This window comes from Adiantum capillus-veneris, chromosome 7 (assembly GCF_014529385.1).
Source record: "Adiantum capillus-veneris isolate H3 chromosome 7, ASM1452938v2, whole genome shotgun sequence".
Classification (NCBI taxonomy): domain Eukaryota; kingdom Viridiplantae; phylum Streptophyta; class Polypodiopsida; order Polypodiales; family Pteridaceae; genus Adiantum; species Adiantum capillus-veneris.
Window position 1 is genome coordinate 38,004,509 of NC_140937.1, and position 25,970 is coordinate 38,030,478.

At 43.7% G+C, this 25,970-nt stretch overlaps 1 protein-coding gene across 1 annotated transcript in view; it reads left to right on the forward strand.

The window, feature by feature from the left end:
• Positions 1–15,685, forward strand: part of NADK3 (NAD(H) kinase 3) — a 61,907-nt gene extending 46,222 nt beyond the window's left edge. The window contains exons 2-5 of the mRNA XM_086517181.1: positions 14,185–14,430; positions 14,769–14,849; positions 14,960–15,111; positions 15,210–15,685. Coding sequence (XP_086373307.1) covers positions 14,185–14,430; positions 14,769–14,849; positions 14,960–15,111; positions 15,210–15,579 — 849 coding nt within the window. The 3' untranslated portion in view covers positions 15,580–15,685. The remainder of the gene's footprint in view (positions 1–14,184; positions 14,431–14,768; positions 14,850–14,959; positions 15,112–15,209) is intronic.
• The last annotated feature ends 10,285 nt before the right edge of the window (positions 15,686–25,970 follow it).

The following is a 25,970-nucleotide window of genomic DNA, read 5'->3' on the forward strand; positions in this document are numbered from 1 at the left end:
TAGGCATTCTCGCACAAAGGCATCCACATCTCTTCTCAGTGTAGGCCAGTAGAAGAATGTCTCGACCGCTTTAATTGTAGCATCGATACCACGATGCCCTGAATACGGTAGGGCATGAGTCTCTTCCATAACTTTGCATCGCAATGGCTTTGGGACACACAATCTGCCATGCATCATCATAAAGCCATCTTTGAGAAGGTAGTGTTCATGACGTTGTCCATCCATTAGCTGCTCGAAGACCCTTGCAAAATCTTCATCATTTGCATATTGTTCCCTCATATCATCAAGCTCGTGATGATAAGGAATTGACACAGCTGAAATTTGTGGCTTCCTTGACAAGGCATCAACCACAACGTTCTTCTTGCCTTCCAGATGCACAATCTGAAAATGGAACATGGACAAGATATTTGCCCATCGCATATGCTTCTCAGATAACTTTGCCTGTGTCAAGAAGTATTGCAAGGTCTGATAATCCGTTTGGACAACGAAATCTGCACCTAGCAAGTAGTGTTTCCAACTTAAGAACGCATGAATCACGGCCTGCAGTTCTTTTTCATAGACTTGCATAGTCTTTTCTGGCCCTTGCAAGATTCTACTCTCATAGGCTACTACCCTGCCATCTTGCATTAGCACTGCACCAATGCTACTACCGCAGGCGTCACACTGGACCACAAATGACTTCCTAAGATCTGGCAACACAATGACTGAATCTGAAGTCATCTTTTCCTTTAAGAGATTAAAAGCTGAAATCTCTTTTTGTGTCCATCTGAAGGTAGTGACTGCCTTCTTCTGAAGAGCATGTAAAGGTGAAGCAATCTCAGCGAAATTTCGGATAAACCTTCTGTAATAGGAGCATAGTCCCAAAAAGCTTCGGACATCGTGCACCGTCTTCAAATTTGGCCATGACTTGATCGCTTCAACTTTTGCAGGATCCATTCTGACACCATCCTTTGAGACAATGTGTCCCAGAAAGTGAATCTCTTCCAGAAAAAACTCACTTTTCTTTGCATTGATGAGCAACCTATGACTGCGTAGCTCTTTGAACACAATGGCCAAGTGATGCCTATGCTCCTCTTCATTCTTTGAGTAGACTATCATGTCATCAAAGAATGTACCAACAAACTGCTGGTGTGGATGGAAAATTCTGTCCATCATCCTATTGAACGTAGCAGGAGCATTTGTGAGACCAAAGGGCATCACTAAAAATTCGTAAAGGCCAAACGTCGTTCTAAAAGCAGTCTTGTGCAAATCCTCTGATCTAATGCGGATCTGATGGTACCCACTCTTTAGATCTATCCTTCTAAACATAGCTGCTCCTTCTAATTTGTCTAGAATATCATCAATTCTAGGTATAGGGAACCTATCCTTGATAATATTCTTGTTTGGTGCACGGTAGTCGATGCACATACGCCATGAGCCATCCTTTTTCTGCACCAATAGCACTAGAGAACAGAATGGAGATGAACTGGGCTGAATCAGCCCCTTTTATAACAGCTCATGTACTTGGCTCATTATCTCTTTCTGCTGAGCCGCGCTAACCGTGTACGGAGGCCTATTTGGTGGGCTACTACCTGGCACCAAATCTATCGCATGGTCCTCGGGTCTCTCTAGCGGTAATTGAGTCGGTAATGAATCAGAGAAACAGTCACTATACTGTTGTAAAAACATTGACCTTTCTTTATCTAACACAGATAAATTTGATTCATCACAATCTGACACTTCACGTGTAAAAATCAAGTACGCAGAAAGATGCTTTTTCATTACAGAAGTAATTGCAAAAGCTGATACAATGGGAATAGACTCCCCTTTAAGCTTTACATCCAGAATGTGAGTCTTTCCCCTGCTCTATACAGTGGTCTTTTTGTTGTAGGCATCCATGATTCCCTGTACACGAAACAATCAAGGAATGCCTAGCAACCCGCGCATGATGTAAAATTCTTCAGCATCTACATAGGACTCGATATGTAGCGCAACTTCCCGATGATGGGTGTCACGGCCTCTGTATGGCCAGGACATGCCAAACCTGCCTCTGCTGTATACCCCATCTTTTCAGGTCTGATTCCCAACTTTGAAGCCAATTCGGGGGAGATGAAGTTGGCTTTGGTACCTGGATCAAAGAAGATAAGCACTGTTTGATCCCTGACCTTTCCCCATGCTCTGCAAAGCTCACTTGCATCTGAATTTGGCTCGTCGCCCACCATATCTGACACTAGACCAGCCATGGGCCTCTTTCCTTTCCTGTCCTCCTTGTCTTTAGAATCAGCTGGCCTTTTCTTTTGAGGACAATTCTGAGCAATGTGGCCAAGCTGCTCACAGATAAAGCATTTGTTCTCTCACCTTAGGACCTTCCTTTGCTCTTCCGACTTGCGAGGAAAAGGTCTTTTCCATTTCTTTGTTGGTCCCTTTGCTGATTCAGCCGTGGCTTTGCCTTTCCATGCTTTGGCTGGCTCCTAAGTCGCTCTAGGAACCTCATTGAGAACGTACTTCTTCGTTGAATTTTTCTTGGTTGATCCTTTCTTGATGCCAGTATTGAATTCACAATCTTCTCCCTTGAGCAAACCATTGCCAGTGTTTGCTACCTCGATGAGCTGCGTCAAAGTAGTGACTTTGGTCTTTGTGCAGTACTTTCTCAATCCTTTGGGTAGGCCACAACAGTATTTTTCAATCTGTTCTGTCAATGGCACAAACCTATAGGAAGTTACTGGAAGTAGAGCTTTCCAAAACTTCCGATTGAAGTCATCCAGATTCTTGCAAGTAGCAGCATTAAGCTGGTGCCATTCTGTCATGACATCTGCTTCAAAGTCATCAGATAACCATGCTAATGCAAAAATCTGCTTGAAGTAAATCCATGTGGACGGAGCTTGCCCTTGAAGCAATAAAGTTGTCCACCATTGTGCATCTGCTTGAAGTTGCCTTGCAGACCTTTGAAGCCTCTGTAAAGTTTCCTCCTGCATAGGCCTTGTCAAACTATTGGAGGAATGAGAGAGCCTTCTTCCTGTCATCAAACCCTGTAAAGGTCGTGAATGTCAAACCTTTGCCACCTTCTTTGTACGGAGTTGGCTTCTCCAACGGCGTTAAGTTGTCATATGGAAGTGACTAAAACATGGGAACACTGTTAGGGTTCATCTGTGTTCCTTGGCCGCTATTAAGTTGACTTGGAGATGCCATATTTGGCTGTTGATTTGTAATTCCAGCCATATTAAAATTTGCCTGTGGCATCCCAAATTGGCTCTAAGTGCTTTGAAACCCTGGTTGCATACCCATGACACCATACATGGGGTTAGGCATCATCGTTTGAGCACCCCCGAACACTGTTCCTGGCATGAAACTGATTTCTAGGTGCATGACTAGCCATGCTCTAGAATACTGATCCACCTCCAAAATAGCCAGGGTGTACTGAAGGTGGTGGGAAGACTTGTTGCATAGCATGTAGGTTGCTTCCCTGTCCATTAGAACCAGCTATAAGCTGCTGAAAGGTGGCTGGTTGAACTGGTACAGCTTGAAAGACTGGCGTTTCAGCCACCTGTTCTTGCACCTTAGGCACAGGTTTTGGAGACTGTATGGTCTCCATCAAGTGTACGGGTGTTTCCATTGATTCTGCAGTATGAATCACCTGTGCTTGAGCCTTAACATGCTTTTGAATATGATCCAGTGACCCAATTTGCTGAGACGGAAGAGGAGGTTGCAGAAAGGCTAATAACCTCGGGTTCTGCATTACTTGTGTGAACATAGCCACAGCAGTAGCCAACTGGACCAATATATCATCATCCGTCTGTGGTGGTCTTGAAGACTCACCCACTTCATGTGTCTATTGACCCTGTGAGGAGGAAACCTCTTCAGTCACATCATCTGGTCTGTCAGCCATAATTGCAATTCCCTGTGTTTGGTCTATGATCCCCTGTGTCTTCCAACCCAAATTGACCAAGGCCCACTTCTATGGGAAAAAGTGATACAATCCTGGCAATGGAACCATGAAACAGGCCTGTTTAATCCAAAAAGGGCGGTAGACCTTAGACTTTAAACTTTATTTGCTTTCACCCATTTAATTTGTCGCCCACTTTACCTGTACTTTCAAGAAACAACAAAGGGGAAGGGATACAGGTTGCTAGATTGCACTTGTATGAGAAGACCGACACCAGATTGGCCCCTAACTAGGCGCCCCTTTCGGTATTTCTTTATTCTTTAAAAGAGGGAATAAAAGTTGTGGTTCCCTACAAGCTGCCCCGCACAATCTGGGCTGAATACCATCTGTTCTAGCCTGATTTCGGCAGCATAACTGTACTAGGACCCTTCACAGTCAGTATCCCCACGCATTAGATGACTTTCCCGACGCATACGGACACTTTGCAAAACCTGGCGAGAATCTGCAGCACGCAGAATTCTCTGTTTTCTGCCCCGAAAATGCGCCAGATCACCTGTACAGCAGTCCCCTCGCGTCTCCGAACCTCCTGGGGGTATTAGGGTCCGTTTAGGGTCAAAACCCTAAACCTGCAAAAATACACAGCAGGCTGTAATTCACTGTTTCGGGCTCCATTTCACGTGCCGGTCGCATCCGTAGCAAGTCCTCGAGCTCCCGCACCTATAGGGCTACTTGCCCTTTGAATTGGACGGGATTTCGCAGGTGAAACCTCTCCGAATTCACCTGTACCTGCGGGGGATTAGCCGCTAGCTAATCCAGTACCTGTGCAAGAGGCTCTTGCCTCGGCAATTGCGCATGAACCCACATAATTGTACATTGGTCAAATGAAAAGCCCACTACATGGCATAACATACTCCCATAGGGGAGAGAGAGAGAGAGAGAGAGCAGTGCATAGCGTGCAGGGCATCACTCCTGGCACCGCACTGTACATAAGAGGGAAAAGAAGCACTCCATAGCTCTCAACCTGTGACAGAAGCTGGAAAAATGAGCCTTTCTTCTCTAAATTCAGCGCCACTTCTTCATGCATGAGGAAAGTGCACAAAAATGTGCCACTTGGCACATTTACAGGCCATTTCCCATTTCGGGGTTGCCGACTAAAAATCTCCCGACCGGTTGCCCAATTGGCTTCGCGGCAGAGTAATAAAATGTTCCCCTTGTCATTCCTGAGGTAATGACACGAACACATTTTCAGGTCCAAAAATAGAAGTTCCCTAAATTTTAGGAGATGCTGCCATTGTATCTTTTTAGGTCATCTGACCCTCTTTGTACACTGCAGCCACACCAAGAACTGAAATGTAGCCTCTGTAGCAAAGGATTCCACTTTGGCTAGTCAATGACCCCACTTTGGCTAACCATAGTCCTTGTCCAACCTTAGTGCTCTCTTGCCCTCAGGCCTGGACTCCCTCTGAACAGTTTCACACTAGCTATGCAATGCACGGCAGTTAGATTTCTAGAGGGGTGTTTCCAAAAAGTGAAAATAAATAAATAATAAGAAAGAAATCAACAAAAAGGATAGATAGTAGTCACATGCTGGTGACAATTGACAGCACATATTTATGAGAAAGAGCTTTTGGCGGTTATCTATGCTCTTACTCAATGGCGGCATTACCTACTCAGAGCGGATTTTATTGTCTTCACACACCATCAAATTTTACGCTACTTTTTGTCATAGAAGCAGCTATCGGAAAAGCGAATGCGGTGGGCGAACATCTTGTCACAGTTTCACTTCCAGATTGTCCATGTGCAGGGACAGAAGAATTTGGTGGCAGATGCTTAGTCCCGGAAGCCGTTGGTTGTGGCTATTTCCACGATTCATCATAGGAGCTTCGAGGATATGGTCGATCAGTATGCCAGAAATACAGATTTTGCATATATTTTCACTCGGGTACGGAATGGGGAGATAGTAGCGGAATATTCCATTCGGGATGACTACTTGATGAAGAAAACGATGTTGTGCGTTACACAGCTATTGAAGGAAAAGGTTCTAATCGACTACCACGGCCCACCTTTTATGGGTCACTACGGTATTGTTACCACCTTGAAAGGTGTGGAGAGATACTTTTGTTTAGCCGAGACTCAAGGACATGAACGATTTTGTACGCAGTTGCTTGGTATGCCAGAAGGTCAAGTTTTGAAAGGCATAAAGCACAGGGATTGTTACAGTCTTTACCCATACCCATCCGCCCCTGGAAAAGTATTGCAATGGATTTCATTTTTGATCTCCCGAAAACACAGCGTGGACACGATTGTTTATTGCCCAAATCTTAAAATTACATGGCATGCCCGAGACGATTATCTCCGACAGGAACCCCAGATTTACGAGTTTGTTTTAAAAGGCTACTTGGGATAACATTGGCACGCGGTTGCAGTTCCCGTCATCGTTCCAGACGGGCAATCAGACATTGCTAATTCAGTGGTACTGGATTTGTTGAAGTCTTCTTCTTTGAATTTGAAGACTTCACGGGGAAAGTGTTTTTACCTTTGGTGGAATATGCCTACAGGAACACGATTAATTCTTTGATGGGAAAGGTGCCATTTGAGATTATTGAATTTGCTATAAAGGTTTCACCCTTCCTTAGTACGAAAGATAAGATTTTTCTTTGAAGCCAACCAATTCACGAGGGACTTGGACCTGGTTCGGAAGGCTTTGGAGAAATCTCAGGAAAAAGCCAACAGATCGACATCGTTGCGATTTGAAAGTGAAGGACGATGATTGAGTGCTCTTACATTTTGAGAAGGCATTCTTGAGAAAGAAAAAGGGAAAGGAGAGGCTTTTTCCAGAGCTTAGTATGCGATACTACGGACCTTTCCAGATTTCAGAAAAGATAAATGATGTCTCCTTTAGATTGAAGCCGCCCGATACTTGGAGAATTCACAATGCTTTTCATGTGAGTCTCTTGAAGCCTTTTAAAGGCAATGTGCCCGAAGATGGGGAGCCAGATGAGCAGCCCGAATTGGAGGAAAACGAGCAGATACTCACTCCAGAACAGATATTGGCACAGAAAGATAGAAGGATAAAAGGTAAAGCGATAAGACGGTTCTTGGTTAAATTCAAGACCTACTCCGCATTGGATGCGAAGTGAATGGAGGAGGAGGACCTGGCAGATACTCCTCGGATTGCGAATCTTTACCTTGAAGCATTTGTGTTAGCATAGTCTATTCTAAATGGAACCCCGAACTCAGCTTGGGTGGAATCTGGTGCAACGCGTATGCACAAGAGGGGAGTCGCTCCGCTCCTTTGTCAATAGATTGCCTCGATTTTGATACTAAAGTCACTAATGTCTCTTTTTAGTTTCAGGATACTGTGAGCAAATAGTATTCTGATGTATGACTTTATGAACTGGAATTCTCGAACATGATATTGACTTGTTTAAGTGCAGGAACTGATAGACGAAATGAATGCAGCATTTCAGTCTGAAAGATCTCAATAAACGTGATTGCAATAAGGATTAGTCAATCAGGCATCTATGAGGTCTTAAGTGGATCTAGATGCAATTGCTAATTGCGTTGCCGGTAAATCATGGTCTAAGATCCGAATGAATTTGTGAATGTGTGATGTCGTGTGATGTGACTGTCGATTGGTACATGTGCTAGATGTGTTTTTCCTAGTGCCTCGGTACTAACAGTCAGTGTCTGCTAAGACAGTTTATGGCCTCTGTCTGTTTTGCAGGCATATTCGAAGGCGATTACAATGCATTCATGAGGGGGGTATGTCACAAACTGCTGACGTGGCATGGCTGGTAATACATACACACATACCCCAAGCAATTCCGATTGCCCGCTGTCTTGCTGATGTGGCAAGCCCGTACGGACAGTCCCGAAAATCACGGCGCGTTTTGCAAAATGCTGACATGGCAACAGCGTACGGACGGCAGATTTTTCCCCCGCTTTATTCTACGCAAAGGCTGAAGATTTTCCTATGCTGACAGCTTTTCCGGAGTTGTTCTAATTCCCCAAGAGAGCTTGTGAGACAGCCTTGCTTTATTTTTGAAAGCTTTTGATTTACAGCTTTTGGGGATCTGCTTTTGGCATCCCTTGTAAAGAGCATGTGGACGCAGAGTCTAAGAGTAAGACCCTCCTACTCCCTTGTATTTTGAGTTGCAGATTAATACAAAAAGAAATACCGAAAGGGGCGCTAGTCTTTGGGGCCAATATCTCTAGGCACGGAACTCTGCAAGGCCGTGTCGAATCAATTGTAAACTGTGAACTGTTTTGAAGTGAATTCCTGTCGCGTCGTGGTAGTGTAAGGTGCAGCGGAATGAATGTTGTAATTTCTCAAGATTAGTGATCCTTATTGCTCAAGGTTCCTTTAGGTTCTTAGGGAAAGAGCTTTCCGTCTTGTAGAGTGCTATGGTCACGAACAAAGTGAGTGGATATTGTGCGTGCAAGTGAATGAGACTGAGAGAAGGAGAGAGAAGAGATACGACACCCGAGAGGTTGTAAAACCCTACTCCGAAGGCCCCATTCTCGTCGGCGAGAGTGGTCTACTTGATTGCACAAAAGTGTACAATGCGAATGCAAGGGACTGATGCAACGTGACTATGCCGATGACGACGACGGTGATGACGACGACTTAGGCTAAATCTGTGATCTTCTATTGGCTGAGTTCGGGGTTGTCTTGGTGGCTGAAAATGGCTGTTTTCTGGCTGTTTTCATGGCTGAAAATGATGGGGTCGTCGGGGCTCAGGCTGATGGCAAAAACGCTGAGGTTAAATACCTGTCAGGTTGCGTTTTCATGCTTGTTCGTACCTGCTGAAAAACGCTGTAAGGCTGATATCTTCAAGCTGAGGAAAACGCTACAATGCTGAGGCAGATCTGATGCGGTCTGGCTGAATTTCACTAACGCTGGGCTGTCCTTTTCCTTGCCAAAAACACTGGGGCTGTGGAGGCACAAAAACGCTAATAGGCTGAGATGCTGCTGATGTCAAAATGCTGATCTGAGATGCTTGAGGGCGATGGTTTGCTGTAGGGGAGAAACACCAAAGTGATGGCTGATCTGCTGATGGTCAAAAACGCTAAGGCTGAGGTGTAGATGCAAAACGCCAGGGATGGTTGAAGATGCAAAAACGCCAAGGATGGTCTGAGGGGGTACTGTTGAGAAGTTGCCTGTTGAGCGGGAAGCTCCTGCTGCCTCTTCTACCAGAAAGTGCTAACTTGGGTTTGCTTATATATTAACTTAGCTAAATTGCCCTACCTACTTTTGTAGGAAAGTCACTTAAAAATAATAAGTGAAAATAACCAAAAATACGAAAATAGGCTAAATGCACTGGGAAATTCCCCTAACTGATGCTAATGGATTCTGATGGGAATTCCGATGATCATGTTGTGTGCAACCGGAGGATATGCATCTATGCTAAGTGACTGGGCATGCACGGTCTACGAATAGACTCACAAAAGTGCCAGATCACTGCTAATCTAGACTTGACTGAACGGACTGAACCCTGCTGTGGTGTAGCTTGTCCACGGACACATAGGGCTGGGATGTGTCACGTGACATCCCCTCCTTTTCAAAGTGAGGTACTGGTACCGAACTGTATGGCGTCGAGGGAGATCGCCAACAGCATCCGGAATCCTGGAAGGGACTCTTCGTCGGCCCACTCTGCTATGTGGGTCGAGCGGTACTTGAACTTCATAAAGATGAGCAAAGTACAAAGTCTGAGAGTCCTCTCTGCCAGTGCTCTCCGGCAAAACTGAGAGAAGAGAGCCTTTAGGTACAAATTTATAGGCCCTAGGCCTCCTCAAAAGCAATTACATGAAAGCTTCAGTCTCAAAAGCTTCTAACCCAAAGTTGGCATTGCCTATTTGCAACCAGTGCGATTCATGGAAATTCGTATGCTGCCATGTGAGCAGTTAGCGTAAAACGTGGCCGTCCGTACAGCTCTGCCACTTCAGCAAGTATGCACAATTTTTTTAGCCTTTATGTCCCGTGGGGCCCCTTCGGAGAGGTACTATAAGTTGGTAACAGCATTATAAATCAGGTCATCCCACATCATCATTTTGTGACAGACATCATCATTTTGTGATAGGGTTGGGGATTATTGATCCAAAGATGCGGAGCAAGGCATTGCTTACAAGCTTTTAGTACGCGGATTGTTTCCAAGGGAAGAGCCTTGGAAATCTGCCCCTGGGAATAGTTTCTGCGTTTTGTTGTGGATTAGCCCAGCATTTTTGCTCAGCAGATCAGCCCCAATGTTTTTCATGGGCAACAAATGCAGTGCTTGCAGATCATCTCTACGGTGCAACGTTTCCTCAGGGTGGCCTAACACAGGCCTTGTGATCATGTAGTGGCAAAGTTTCTCATGCGAGATCCAGATCCAAATCTAGATCTAGCCAAGAGGAGGTGCACCAGATCTATGTTCTCAGAGCGTGTTGGAGGTGGTACCCATGTGGAGACCGTGTCAATGGTCTCGTGTGCAAGGGCAGTTTACAATATCAGTAGCATTTGCAGTTGTGTGTACCTCGGTCTATCCATAGGGCATGTCAGATCTATGGTCACTTGTACGAGCAGCTTGTTATCAACATGGAGAGCCTTTCCCAGATATCTCTCTCTCTCTCTCTCTCTCTCTCTCTCTCTCTCTCTCTCTCTCTCTCGGACGTCTTACCTCAGTGATCTCTCTTCTCTACAGGTGCCTTGTTCATGTGTGTGGCATTGCAGGTCTTCTAGCTCGGAGTTGAGGTGTCCATCCGGATCATGAGCTAGTTCTTGTCTCCATTGCATCTTACGCCACCTCCTTTGACACGATGATGGAGCCCCTCTATCCTCTTCTGAGTACATTGTCTCTCTTGGGAGGAGGCTTCTTTTGCAGACCCGGCACCCATCTCACGGTCCATGCTAGTCAGAGGTATGGCAGGACCAGTGCATCCTACTAGCTTTCTAGCGACTGTTTTGCTCATGTATCTGGACCCTTCGGATCAACTGCAGGATAAGTTTTTATATGTGGATGATAGCACATGCAGGATTACCTAATGGCACTTGGTCGGCAGTCTCACTGGTCATGATCCGACTTGTGAGAGATGTACTTCAGAGCTTGAGTCTTTGAGGCATTGATTCTGGGTTTGTCCGTATGTGCAACCAATGTGGATGGCAATTTGTTGTCTGTTGATTAGAGTGGCATGGGTTCGAGACGTAAGGGGACAATTGTATGGCATTTGCAATTTCTAGGGTCACATGCCTTTTTTCAGGGCTTGCTGACATATCCGAGCTTCCTACTTACTCCCTTAGTATATAGACCGGGCACTCTACAAATGATCCCAGATGCAAGTCACCAGCTGGATTTTTGCCAGCAAGACACAGTTTTCACCATGATATGCAACATCACCCTTTGGACCATGCAGAAGGCTCGATGTACCCACATTCTGGGCTCATAGTCCTCCCCTATGTCCACCATTTTGACAGCCATCTGGACTGAGCTGCTGCATACTCTTCGCAGTTAGTAGGATTCTTCAGCCGGCTCCTCCAGGGCAGCAAGGCAGCATTGATGTGTCTTTCTTCACACATGGGCGAGGTTGTCAGCTCTTTTCCATCGGGATCATACCCACATCACGTGGCATTATGCACTCCCACGGTGGTTTCACTCATCATACAGACCACCTTGATGTTTACATAGCCTTTACATTGTTACCCCGCTTTTGTCCTTCCTCTAGGTGATAGGCCAAGGAGCATCTCGAGAGGTATCTTATGTACACCAAGTGTAGCCTCTTTTTCTGAGTGAGAGAGAGAGAGAGAGAGAGAGAGAGAGAGAGAGAGAGAGAGAGAGAGAGAGAGATTATGATTATCGTCCTCTGTCACGTGACACATCCAACCCTATGTGTCCGTGGACAAGCTACAGCACGACAAGGGTTCAGTCAGTCCAGTCAGTCTAGATTTAGAAGTGATCTCGCACTTTTGTAAGTCTGTTCGTAGACTGTGCATGCCCAGACACTTAGTGTAGATGCATATCCTCTGGTTGCACACAACATGATCATAAGCATTCCCACCAAAATCCATCAGAATCCTTCAGGGGAATTTTCAAGTGCATTTAGCCTATTTTCCCTATTTTTGACATTTTTCACTTATTATTTTTAAGTGACTTTTGTTGGAAAGTAGGTAGGGCAAATTGAGTAAGTTTGTATATAAGCAAACCTAGGCTAGCACTAATTGGCAGAAGAGGCAGCAGGAGCACACACTCATCAGGCACCTTCTCAGCAGAACCCCCCAAGAGACCTAGCGTTTTTGGAGCAGCCAGCTTGGCGTTGCCGGCATCCAGTATCTAGCGTTTTCAGCTGAAGAAGTCCAGCGTTTTTGCATTGAAGCGACCTGGCAACAGCAGATCAGCCTAGCGTTTTGCCTAGCAAGACAACTGGCGACAGCAGAGCAGATTTTCAGCCCTAGCGTTTTTGCATCTGCATCACACCCTAGCGTTTTGCAGATTCTCCGCGACGGAACCTCAAGAAACCCCAACGTTTTCAGTTTTCAGCCCTTAGACATCACAGATCAAGTCCCAAACCTCGCAGATCTCATCTTCCCGCAGTAGTTCCTCGCCGCACGGTGGGATCCATCGAAGTTTACAGTTTCAGCCCGGAAAACGTAGATTTCAGCATGTGCGTTTTCAGCGCGCGTCGTCGCATCGTCGCCATTGACATCGTCATCGACATAGAGTCAGAATTCAGTAGATAAAGATTTGCAGATTTCAGCCATTAGAGTTTTCAGATTTCAGCCCGTCTCGTCGTCGTCCTCATCGTCGGCAAGTCCAAGTATTGTAGAGATTTGTGCAATCATAAGTAGACCGCTCTCACCATAAAGAGTGGGGCCTTCGGAGGAGGGTTTTACAACGTCTCTGGTGTCGTATTCTCTTCTCTCTCTCTCTCTCAGTCTCAACACCTTCATACACGATGTCCATTCACTTTGTTTGTGTCCATTGCACTCTCTCATTAAGAACGGAAGGCTCTCCCTTCCATAAGAACAAAAGGAACCTTGAGCACAGTTCGGAGCACTCATCTTGAGCAAAGTTTAAACATTCATTCTGCTGCACCTTACATCCTCGGAGGTCAAATATGACCTATGGGACCAAATCAAAAACATTACAAAGTGGCTCATCATATGATTGATACAACTCAGTTGGGTGAGGTATAGACTGAAAATTCTAGCTTTTGGGAGACTAACATAAAACGGGAATAAGGAGGGGTAAAGTGAGAGAGAGAAACCTAACGGGTATCTTAGCCGATTGCGGCGCGGTCTTTTTAGAAGTTTGAAAATCTTGGATGATAACTCGTCCATCTCGATAGACTGCCCATTTGCCTTGTTTGTGGGCATCGTGCATCTTCTTGAACTCGCTTGCTTTGAGTTTGAGTTGATTCGTTGTTAATTCCTCGGCAATCCAGAACTTGTTCCCTTGAGGAAGCGTGATTGGCGTAATAGCTTGAGACACTCCCCTTGTCCTTGAGGGTAAGGGTGCATTGCCCAGGTGGCAGGCGCCTATTTGCATCGTTGATCTAGGAGACTGCACTGGGCTCGGTGGTGACTGGTTGAAGTATTTCATTAAGCTTGATGATTGCTTCTTCAAGAGTGTCCTTGTTGGTACACCAAGGTGATGGGAGCCCCCCAATCCTAACCTTAAGGCCAAGGGATTCCCGCAACTGACGTTCCGTAAGGGTTGCTTGTAGCTTGGTGTCAGCTTGGTGTCGATCCTCTTTGTGATGCCATGTGTAACTTAGTATACTTCTTTCTGGACCATTGTGACAAACTTGGTAAGGGAGGCTTCAACTTCTCGTGCTTTCGCAAGAAGAGCTTGACTTCCATTTTCCAGCGGGTTCTCAAGCTTTTGCAAGCGTTGGAGCCACATTTTCTGCCATGAGCTCATGGATTTGGGCCTCAAGGGCTGAGATTCGTGCTTCTTGATGAGCAACAAGATCCTTCTTGGGTGCGGCTGCCACGGCAAGAAAGCTCTTTCATGAGAGAGAGAGAGAGAGAGAGAGAGAGAGAAATGAAATGTAATATTAACGTCTTCAAAAGGCCAAAATGACCTATGAGACCAAAAGGTTACATGTGGTGAATCTAATACCAGGTCTGGGTACAAAAAGTACAAAGAACTGAAAAGAAAATAGTGGGCAGGGGTGGGGTGAAAGCTGATACAAAGGGAATACAAAGGGTGAGCTGATACAATGGAGCTCTCTGGCAGTCGAGGCGTCAATATCATATACATCAGTATGGTATGGTATGAGAGAGAGAGAGAGAGAGAGAGAGAGAGAGTGTTTCATAGAATAATGGGTCTTGATTCTTGTTTCAGATTTCAGGAAATTTGCAAGACCGGCACACAGTGCATGAAGCTGCTGTGCAGAATTGCAAGGATGTCCTTGGCAGTCTGGGAATGGTGTGGAGACAGCTTCATCGAGATGAACTGCAGGATTCCATTAGAGGCGTGGATTTGGTTGTCACAGTAGGGGGTGACGGAACACTCTTGCAAGCCAGTCACTTCTTGGATAGCTCAATACCTGTTCTTGGTGTCAACTCAGATCCAACTCAAATGAGTGAGGTAGGTGATGCCAATTGAGCTACATCTGGTTCTCCCTGAAAAGTGTTGAGTATTGTGACTGTTCTGAGTCTAGCTGAAGGTGACTCTTATGTGCTGGAAACATAGGTCTTGCATATAGAAATAATAGGATAGGAGTAACTAAGCTGCATGTATACATTAATCATGCTGGAAATACACCGAGTGTGTTTCCTCTGTATAATGAAAGAGGGATGATTGCTGTTGAAATAATCTTTATAAATGATTCATTAAGTTCACGTGTGGTTGTGGCTTGAAATCGGCAGGTATGACCTCAACTTCCATGTGGAGTTCCGTTAATGGGTATGTTGGGGTGATTCCAGGTCGAAGAGAAGCTTGAAGACTTTGATGCAACTCGCAGTGCAGGCTATCTATGTGCCGCCACGAAAGAGAATTTTGAACATGTAAGAAGGACATCATAAAAGGATGTTGCTTGGATCTTCACAAAACAAGCATTTACATTGCTAGTTATACTTAATGGTTTGCTTGACTTAATATTCATTTTTGGCGAAAGGTTTTGCAAGAGATTCAAGCTCAGAAGAGAATTCCATCACATGTTCACAGAATATCAATACGGGTGAATGGAAGTACATTGAGATCATATGCCTTGAATGATGTATTACTTGCCCATCCTAACCCAGCTGCGGTCACTCGTTGCTCATTGGGGTAATGTCTTTTCCTTCAAGATAAGAGTTAAAATGCAATAAAGACAAGTAGCAGTTTGCAGTAAACTGTTGAGGCTGGTTATCTGTTGCCATTTGCAGGATATGCAAAGCGAATAATTCAGGGTTTGTTTCTCCAGTGGTTCATGCAAGGTCGAGTGGGTTGCGAGTATGTACGGGTATAGGCTCGACTGCTGCCATGCAATCTGCTGGTGGATTTGTAATGTCACAATTGTCTAAAGATCTACAGTACATGGTTAGAGAGCCCATCTCACCCTCTGTTCCAAATCAGCAATTGATGCATAATTTTGTGAGAGCAGATGAGGTATTGCGAGTAAAATTTAGTGGTAGGCAAGGGGTTCTCTACGTCGACGGTTGTCATCTTCACTACAAAGTTGGGTTTGACGATGTTATTGAGTTCTCAACCCAAGCGCCACAGCTTCAATTATTTTTGAGAAATGAGGCTGTTTAAAAGTTTTGACGTACTTTGGATTGTTTAACGTAGTCGTTCCAAGAAGTTGGCAAAAGCTTCCTTTGTAAGAATTAGCTGTGGATACAGAAAGAAGAAATTTTGACCATGGATGGCGTCTGCATTGCACTCTACACAAGACGAGTCTCTCTCTCTCTCTCTCTCTCTCTCTCAAACACACACACACACACACACACACACAAACGCACGCACACGCACACACCCCCCCACACGCGTGCGCACACACAAAACCAAGTTTTGAGCTCATTAAAGATATGCACGTGAGCCATCGGTTTCTTTGATCTCTTCCTTACGGGCCGAAGGGTTCCCTTGTAACATGTTGCCATCTGAGCGTGGAGCTCAATGTGAGGGTCGAGAGCAGATCCCTGGAAACTAATGCAAAGCTGGTTTAGGGTAGCGTTGGCTCTCTCTAGGGTAAAACCCCCAACTTAAGGCCACCTAAGAGAGGGAGCTTAGATCTCCGATCTCCGAGCCCAATTATAACCAATCAGTAGCTCATTTGATTCGCTTCGTCGAGAACTTTACGAAAAAATTGATCTCAACTTTTTTGATGATCGGAGCCGAAAGTTATTAATCCATTTATGCATTCCTGTGTAACAAAAATGGGTGTGAAAAAGAAGACACACCAACCCCAAAAGAAAGACATGGGTGCCAACAAGGGTTAAAGTCATCCATTGCCCAATGAAAAGGTTGCATTTCAAATAAAATGAACGTTGAGCATTCTTTTGAATTGCACAAAGTTGGTTCAGCTTTGTCTTATTATTGGGGGTGTCATTGTCCTTTCTTTGGGGGGTGGTTTTTTATTGGCCCCTTTACCCTATTAGTGAGCAACGTTAGGTAGATTCAATAGAAGGTAGCGAGTTAAAGCATGGTTGGTTATCAAAATTGTATTTTGATAAGAGCCCCATCAAAGTTTAATTGTTGGAATTCATTCCTTCAAATCTTTTACCATGTTTTATGGAATTGAAAATAGAGTTTGAGGCCTAAAAAGTTTTAGTCTAGAGGGAAAAAAATACTCCACAATGCTTACATCAGAGATGCAAATGTGATGAGAATGGTCATGGTTGAGCTATGCCTCATCCTTAGCTCACTACTAAGCCTTGCTTTCCAATTGCATGCCGCTCCACTACTCTATTCGAGGCCAACCAATTGACAACTTCAAATCCTCGTTCGTCTCCATGGCATTGGTAGCCGACTAATCAACACAAGTTCTCGGAGGCCATCCTGCCCCATCGACGGCTTCATGTTCATGTTCGTTTATGCCGTAATTTGCACCCTTAAGGACTCATCGCTAGCTTTGCATGCTCGTCGTGGTCTACTATCTCGAGAACATCTAGATACCTCCTGTCCACTGAAGGCTTAGCAAATTGACAGCCATTTAATAATTCATTTTCAAAGCTTCCATTTAGAGGTGGTTCACACAACTAACTTTTTGCACTCAGTTTCGACTCACCACTTTACACCTTATCCACTGCCACCCATACATGCCAAAAGGTTTGTACAATTGTTGGAATTTTATGGTTTCCTTTCTAAGGAATGTGATGGGGTCAATTCACATGGTGGGGAGATTGTCAACTTCTGTGCAACTCACAACCAGTGCTTTTGTGTTCACATGAAGACCTCGTTATTTTTATTATTAGCGGTGTGAACTAGAAATAGTCCACAACATGCTCATTGTTTCTGCTTCGCAAGCCTTTATGTGAACTAGCTCATAATGTGTAGAGGTTTATGGGGAACGTTTCATGGAGTGGATGAGATATTCAAAACTGCATACAAAGAACATGTATGGAAAACTCTTGAAGAGAAAGCACTAGTAGAAATATCACTGGAATTTGCGTCCAATAAACTCAAGAAACGTTTTGATTGTGGAAAAATTTGGCCACATCGCTAAAGAAATCTACTTGAACAAGTCCTGTAATGCATGTGGAAAAAAGGGCTCATCCCTCTTCTAGATGTTATGCAACGAACTTTGGCAATAGCAATAGCAGCAAAAACTTCAACGACAACATAGCAAGAGCCAACATGAAAGGAAAGAAGAAAAAGCGAGGAGCAGCACACATAGCTAAAGAAGACAACAAAGAAGAACCTTATGAAGAAGGAGATAACGACCTTGTGTATTGCGAGACGACATACTTTGAAGACCTTTTTTACCTTCTTTCTCTTAAGGGGAGGTTTGTCATCTTGTGTGGATATAGTGTGTCATCTTGTGTGGACAGGTCATCTTAATGTCATCCAGAGTGGATATTGTACCTTGTATTCCTTTGTAGTCCATGCCCAAGGGGAAGATTGTTGGGTGGGCATGTCCTATTTCTCGATTCATTCTTAGCTATGGTGTATACACCCTCTTAGCCCTATTAGCCTATGTGGCACAATATCTAGTGTAATAGCCTATGTGGCACTATGCTTGGAATAATATCTCAGATATTTCTACCACCTTACCTATGATGTCACCCCATATGGTGTATAATTCTTAGCTTTGGTGTATACACCCACTTAGCCCTATTAGCCTATAGGAAATTTTATCTTTTGCACACCCTCATGCAACCTTCAACAACTCTACCCTCCCTATCTTGGTACTTCCCTCTTTGTCCTCTAAAGCATTTTTTCTTTCTTGAAGATCCATCAACTTAACTATCCATCATCCTAAGCTACTCCTACTTGGGGAGATTCCACATCATACAATGTTAACATCAGTAGCAAGGTGCAAACAATTGATGAGAAAGGGGATTTAGTATTTACTACCTTCAATGATTCAAGGCTAATTGATGGGCAATCCCAACAATGACTACATGAGGTGCTACGGTTTTCATAGTTGTAAGGTTTATGAGCTTGGCAGGATGGTTAACCATGCTGAGGGGCTACAGAGTTAATTGTTCCCTTGAGCAAGGTATATCTTAGCTTATTGTATCAATCAATAATGGGGCAACAAAACAACAAGTGATGCCTCCTCTTTAGGAAATGTGATGTAACTAACTCAATAAGTGAACTCGAGGCAATTTTGGTGATGGAAAAAGGTGAAGCCTAGGACTACCTATACAAAGCTGAACTTGTTGTTGGTGTTGTATAAAAAATGAGGGCATTGGATTGCAGACAAAAATATCATGAGATGCGGGAATAAAGACAAGCAAATTTGATGATGAAGCATACAATAGGGGCAAAGAAATTGATTTTACAGGTTGCAAAAACTAGGAGGAGGGAATAACAAGGGTTATTCATGTAAAAGTACATTTAGTGATGTTGGCCATGCAATGCATGACATGTAGGAGGACAAGCACAACAAACCATAGATAAGATTCACCAAGGGAGAGAAGACCTTTGGAAAAGGTTGGATGTAGTTCAGAGAAGGTGGTTACCTTCTTGCATGCCTCATTAGCAAGCTAGGTGTAGGTAGGAGACTAGGTGTGCCATTGATGGGGGTTTCGTTGTCAACATAGGTATTTTTTGCTTCTTGGAAAGATTCAAATAGCTAGGCGTATGAAAGATAGGCACCATTGATGAAGCTTGAGTTAGGGAAAGTAGAAATAGGCATGATATTGCTGCACTACCCAAACTGAGGCAATTCATTGGAGCAGAAAGGTCGTGGGAGAGGATCGCCACACAACTGCCTATGGGATATGCTGTATCAGGTAGCTAAGAGGAGCATATAGCATGGAGTCCCTACGCCTTTCTTATACTTGGAGATTTTTAACATTAGACATTGGCAAGGATACTCTTATCACTTCAAACACGTTTCTTGTTGGACTTGCTTTGGTGATTGGTTACATCTGTCTTATGCTAACTCTCCACTACCTCCTCAGCTAATCCAACAAGCAAGTGTGTCTTTACCTTGTAACAAACCATGTGCATATCATACCAATTGTAGCCTCTCCTCTCCATTTTCGCTCTCCTTTACCAAGCTTATTGCAACCTAATGCCTCATTTAGTCACTAAACCACGTAAAATTAAGCACCATAAACTATAGTGATTTGCTTACAATCTCATTCACTTTCTACCCTGTAATAGGGTTTCCCTACTTTCAAGGGTACATTTCCAACCTGATAGTATATATATCGCATCTCCTTTAACCCATAATTCTCCTTAAGTTATTCCCCTCTGAATCTATGGTGATCTCCCTTCAGTGTGCTTCACTTTCTACCCCATTTTAGTAATAAGCTTTTTCTACTTCCAGGGTAAATTTTTGATCCGGTAGACTATACATCTCATCTCTTTTAGTCTGCAATGCTCCATTTTCCCCCTTGGTTTCCCTATGGTCTCATGATCAAGGAGGGTTATTTCTGCTTTATTGTCCTTGCTTATGCCCTTTTGGCCAAATACCAATCTATTAATGTGCAGCCACTTAAATTGGAGTGAAAATACATGCCTACCCTTCTATGCTTAAATCCTATTGACATACTTGAGATGAATTGCTTAGGTACACCTTATCAAACTCCCCCACCATGTTGGAAACCAACAACAAATCTATTGACATGTGCCATGCAACACGTAAATAGTCTTGCTACGAATCCTTTTATGGCTTACCTTAGTAGAAACCTTATCCATGCCTAGCATCTACGTGTAAGATTGATACCACTCTCTTTGTTTGAGTACCCCGCTATATTGTTAGACTATTTTCTTGCCACAACTTGGTTAAAGTATCCATGTATAACTTGCCTTGATGAGACCCAACAAGGGTTGAAAAGTGTTGGCCCCCTTGAATACAATCTCTCCCCTACTTTGGAGTCTCTGAATTTCCCTTTCTTGAAAAGGTTTGCACGCTTGGTAATTTTTCTTTTTATTTTACAAAAACCAACATGAATCTACTCATCTTCGCCAATGTTGGCAATAGACTAGAGCAATAGAGAAACACTTTTCTATCCATGCATAAGAGTGTGAGAGGAAAGAGACTCTAAGAGTCTAGAGAAACACAAGTGGCATACATGTTGTGCAAGATACTTCTCTCTCAATTTCTGTTTTCTCCACAAGATATCCTCTCTTCCCATCTCTTGTCCACAAGCTATTTAAAGAGATGCCCTTACTTTACATCTATTGAAAATAGCCTAGAGCTCCCTAGCCTTGCCCGTGTTTTGGATATCTACATTCCAAGAGTCGACATTCCGTACAAGAAGTTCCTCAAGCACTCTTTGTGCTTTTTGAATTCAGTACACCATATTTAGCATACATGTCGACCAAGACAATGCCAAGCAACACTACAATATCATTGTGAATTTTGTTGCCCATATCAGTGTCTTGCATACTGCCACATGCCTTCAAGATGAAAACATAGTTGATTAGATATGCCCTTGCTTCACATCTATGGAAAATAGCCCAAGGATTCTTGACCCTACCACATTTGGCATAAATGTGAACCAAGGCAATGCCAAGATAAAGGTTTTTGTTCAACAACCCCTGACTAGCCATATCATCGTGAGTTTTTTTGCCTCAAGATCTTCATAATTGCCATATGCCTTCAAGATGAAAACATAGGTGATTGCATCTGGGGAGACGTGCTTGCTTTGCATCAGATAAAAATAGCCCAGAGCTTCCTGGCCCCACCCCTATTTTTGGCATAACCCACAATCATTGCATTCTAAGACTTGACGTTCTAGACAAGCAGCTCCCAATAGGTCTTTGTGCTTTTTGAAGTACACCACATCTTCCTAGCCTTGCCCTTGTTCCACATATCCTATGACCAATGCATTGCAAGAGTCAACATTCCATGCAAGAAGATCCTCAAGTACTTTTTGTGCTTTTTGGAGTACACCATATCTGGCATACATGTCCACCAAGGCAATACCAAGCACAAATTCTTTATTTAGTAGCCCCTAACTAAAAATATCATCGTGAATTTTGTTGCCCGTATCAGTGTCTTGCGTGGTGCCACATGCCTAAAGACAAATGCATAGGTGATTGGATCTAGAGCTATTCCCTTGTTACCATATACATGTGGTAGTGATGTGTGTGAACACACTAGGACCGCCGGGGCATTTTTTTCCCTCTTTAGGAGGTTTTTTCCCCCGAGCATTGTATATACGCCCATCACTCTAGGGATATCTATCCATCTTTCCATTGCACACTAAGTAACACACTCTCTATTGTGTGCCTTGAGCTTCCTTCATCTTCTCCAAGCTGTGTGTGTCTCTCTGCAACCCTAATTCCAACAATTGGTATCAGAGCAGGTTGCATCCTCCCGGGTTTAGTCGCCAGCTGCTCCACAACACGGTTTCTCACTTTCTCTGATTTCAGTGAGCTTCGGCAAGCGTGCGCAAGTCGACAAAAATTTCGGGAGGGCTCGTAGAGCTTAGTTTGCTCAGATTTTTTATTCGGGCTCATTTCGATGGGAACAACTACCCTATGTGGGCTTATATGATGCAATATGTTCTTGTGTCAAAGGGGGTCTGGAACATTGTGTAGGGCATTGATGTACGTCCTGGTTCTGAGGATGTAGGCGATGTTGAGGATGTTGCAGGTCTTGCTGCAAGGATTGCTGCTATTAGAGTTGTTTTGCCTACGGCAGAACAAGCTCGTTGGGATGTAAAGGATACGCATGCTCATGCATTAATTGTGTTGTCTGTGAAGCGCACCATTGTTCGTCACATCTGTTCAACAAAATTGGCAAAACAAGCTTGGGATATATTGGCTGGTCTTTATGCAAGTTGCAATGAGGCTAAAATTGCTTTGCTGTGTAAAGAGCTGGAGTCAAAGATTATGCATGAGACAGATGATATGGACACTTTCCTCGCTAGTGTCAAGGATATCAATGAGCAACTTATTTCTGCAGGTGAAGTCATTTCAGACAGTTCCCTTGTGCAGATTGTTCTTGATGCCTTACCAGATTCTTCCCAGACTTTTTCTAGTACTTGGAGACTTATGACCCAAGGAAATTCAAAAGTTGTCAAGTTTGATGCATTATGCACATTGTTGTTGCAAGAGTCACTTTCCAAAAAAAACACGACTAGACAGCGTGCAGTTGAACAGGCTTTTATTGCTTCTCAAAGAAAGGGTGGTAACAGCAATGCAGCCACTTCTTATGGTTCTGCTGCGAGCGGCAAAACTTCTGTTCCCAATGCTTCTGCTGGCAACACTTCATCTGGCAATTCTGGTGATAAGGGCAAAAATAAAATGAATTGCCATTATTGTAAAGCTAATGATCACTTAATCAAGTCGTGTCCTAAGTTGAAGGCCAAAGAGGCTAAGAAGAAAGAGGGTGGTTCCACTGCAAATGCTGGTTCCACTATAAATACAGTCATTGTTAAGTCTTCTATGAAAGGAGCCTATGATGCTGATGTCGATGCAGAATGGGCTTTTAGCGTAGAGTGCACTTACAATCCTGCTGTCCATGATGCATGATTGTCAGTTGTTGCAGATTCACATGTGTGGTATTTTGAAAGTGGTGCTACAAAGCACATTACCTCACATCGTGAATTGTTCACCTCTCTCGAGTCTGTCCCTCATGGGAATTCAGTCACTTGTGCCAACAATGCCTCTTATCCAGTTCAGGGAGTTGGAAAGATTGTGCTTATTGTTGCTAATGGCAGTTCCTTCACACTTGTTGATGCACTTGTCTCTTGTCTGTATCCACACTTGTCTCTTGGACTTGTATCCGCACTTGCTAGACTTGGACTTGTAGTCAAATTTGTGGATGACAAATGTATAGTTCATGATCTCAGTTTTGGTGATGAAATTGTTGCATCTGGCCTTTTGTGCCGTGGGGTGTATAAGCTCACTTTGTATGACAAGTGTGGACAAAATTTTGCAAATGCTGTTTTGCAGATTCAAGGGCTATTTCAGATGCAAAACTTTGGCATGCACGTTTTGGTCATCTGAATTTTGCCAGTTTCCTGCATTTGCAGAAATCTAATATGGTTGCTTCTTTGCCGCCTCTTGAAGCACCTGTCAAACATGTTTGTGAAGGCTGTATTTTGGGTAAGATGCAGCGTTCTAACTTTCCAAAGGATGGTTCAGTTCAAGCCACATGCAGGTTGCAACTCGTGCATAGTGATGCTTGTGGGCCCATGCAAATTCCGTCCTTGGGCAATTACCTTTACTTCATGACTTTCATTGATGATTACTCCAGGCATACATGGGTATTTCCGCTTAAAGCGAACTCCGAAGTTTTTATGTGCTTCAAAAAATTTCTGGCTATGGCTGAAAATGTCTGGAAATGTACTATGGGAACCCTCCGTTCCGATCGAGGGGGGGAGTATATGTCTCATGAATTTAATGCATTTCTGGCTAGTCGTGGGATAAAACACCAATGTACATTGCCTTATACACCTCAGCAAAATGGTGTTGCTGAGAGAAAAAACAGATCACTTACAGAAATGGCACGATGTATGGTCAAAAGTCAAGCTTTGTCGCATTCTTTTTGGCTTGAGGCCATCATGTGTGCCACTTATGTACTTAATAGGTGTCCTATGAAAGCTTTGCAGTCTATTACTCCATATGAAGCATGGCATGATAGAAAGCCTTCTATTAAGCACATACGTGTTTTTGGATGTTTGGCATATGCTTTGGTGCCACAAACACAACGTAGAAAATTGGATGATAAGGCTGTCAAATGTATTTTTGTTGGTTATAGTGCTGAAAGCAAAGGTAACAGGTTATATCATCCGCAAACAAAGCGTATTCTGGTTTCACGGGATGTATTGTTTGTGGAAGATTTTGTTCAGTCCTTGCTGTCATGTACTAGAGACAGTAATGTAAGCTCACAGGACATTTATGACACTTTGTTGCCTCTTTTCAGTGGTGGAAATACGAATGTAATTTCCAATGAGGAAAATGTATAGCCTATGGGGGTTTCTCAAAATAATACAGATCAGCCTATTACTGATGCAAATGTACATGATGTACTTGATGAGGAAAGGGATGAAAATGAGCAGGCTTGAGGTATGCCAAAATGGCTGGTGCACACTTTGCGTGATAGTAAATTGGATGCACCTTTGTCTAGTCGTACTCGTTCAGGCTCTCGCCATGCATCTTATGCATGAGATTGTTATGCGTTGGCTGTGTCTAGCTTACATGATGTTGAGGAGCCTCTGTCTTTTGATGAAGCACAGAGTTCAAAAAATTGGATGGCTGCCATGCAATCAGAATATGATGCACTTATAGAAAATGACACATGGACTTTATGTGATTTGCCTCCTGGCAAAAATTCCATTGATACAAAGTGGGTTTACAAGTTGAAACGCAAACCGGATGGTGAGATCGATCGCCATAAGGCTCGACTTGTTGCAAAGGGTTATGCACAACAAAAAGGCATAGATTATGAAGAGACTTTTGCTCCCACTTGTCGTATGACTACTGTGCGTTTTCTATGTGCATTGGCAGCTTATTTTGGTTGGAATGTACATCAATCAGACATTGTTACTGCTTTCTTGAATGGTGACATTTGAGGAAGTTTATGTAACGCAGCCTCGCGGTTTTGTCATAAAAGGACAAGAGGACAAAGTGTGCAGATGTAAGAAGGCTTTGTATGGGTTGAAGCAATCTCCTCGTGCTTGGTATGAGAAAGCTGACACTCATTTGGTTAAATGAGGCTTTCATAACAGTCCAACAGAAAGCACATTGTATGTAAAGCGTGAGGGTGATGTACTTCTCAGTGTGGTTCTTTATGTCGATGATTTGCTGATCACTGGACCAAATGAGAGACATATTGCTGAATTTAAGGCCGATTTGAATGTTACTTTCAAGATGAAAGATTTGGGAGTGTTGCATCATTACTTGGGTATACAGTTTAAGCAGTGTGATGGTGGTATTGCCTTGTGTCAAAAAAGTTACATAGAGACATTATGTAAGTTTGGACTTGAGGATTGCAAACCTATTGCCACTCCCATGGAAACAGGTTTGAAGTTGATTCTACATGATGCTGGCGATCGTGCTGATGTCACTCTTTACCAAATTGTTGTTGGCTACCTCATTTATGTATGCAACACGAGGCCAGATATTCAGTTTGCAGTCTCACAGGTCAGCAGATTTATGCATAGCCCAAGGTCTAAGCATTGAAAGGCTGTCAAGAGGATTTTCCGCTACCTTAGTGGCACTTTACGTCTTGGCTTGTTTTATCCCAAGGGGGGATCATTGCCGCCAGACTTACATTCTTTTTCGGAATCAGATTGGGCTGATTGTTTTGACACACGAGTGTCCACAAGTGGTTTTTGTTTCATGCTTGGCAATTCATGTATATCATGGTTGAGCAAGAAGAAACCTACTGTGGCCACTTCGAGTTGTGAGGAGTGAGTATAGGGCAGTCTTCACAGCTACGGTTGAGTGTGTATGGCTCAGACGCTTTATGGATGATTTGGGTGTTGGACAGGACACTGCCAACACTATCTACACTGACAGTCAGAGCGCATTAGCAGTTGCAAGAAACCCAGTTTCTCATGCTCGCACAAAGC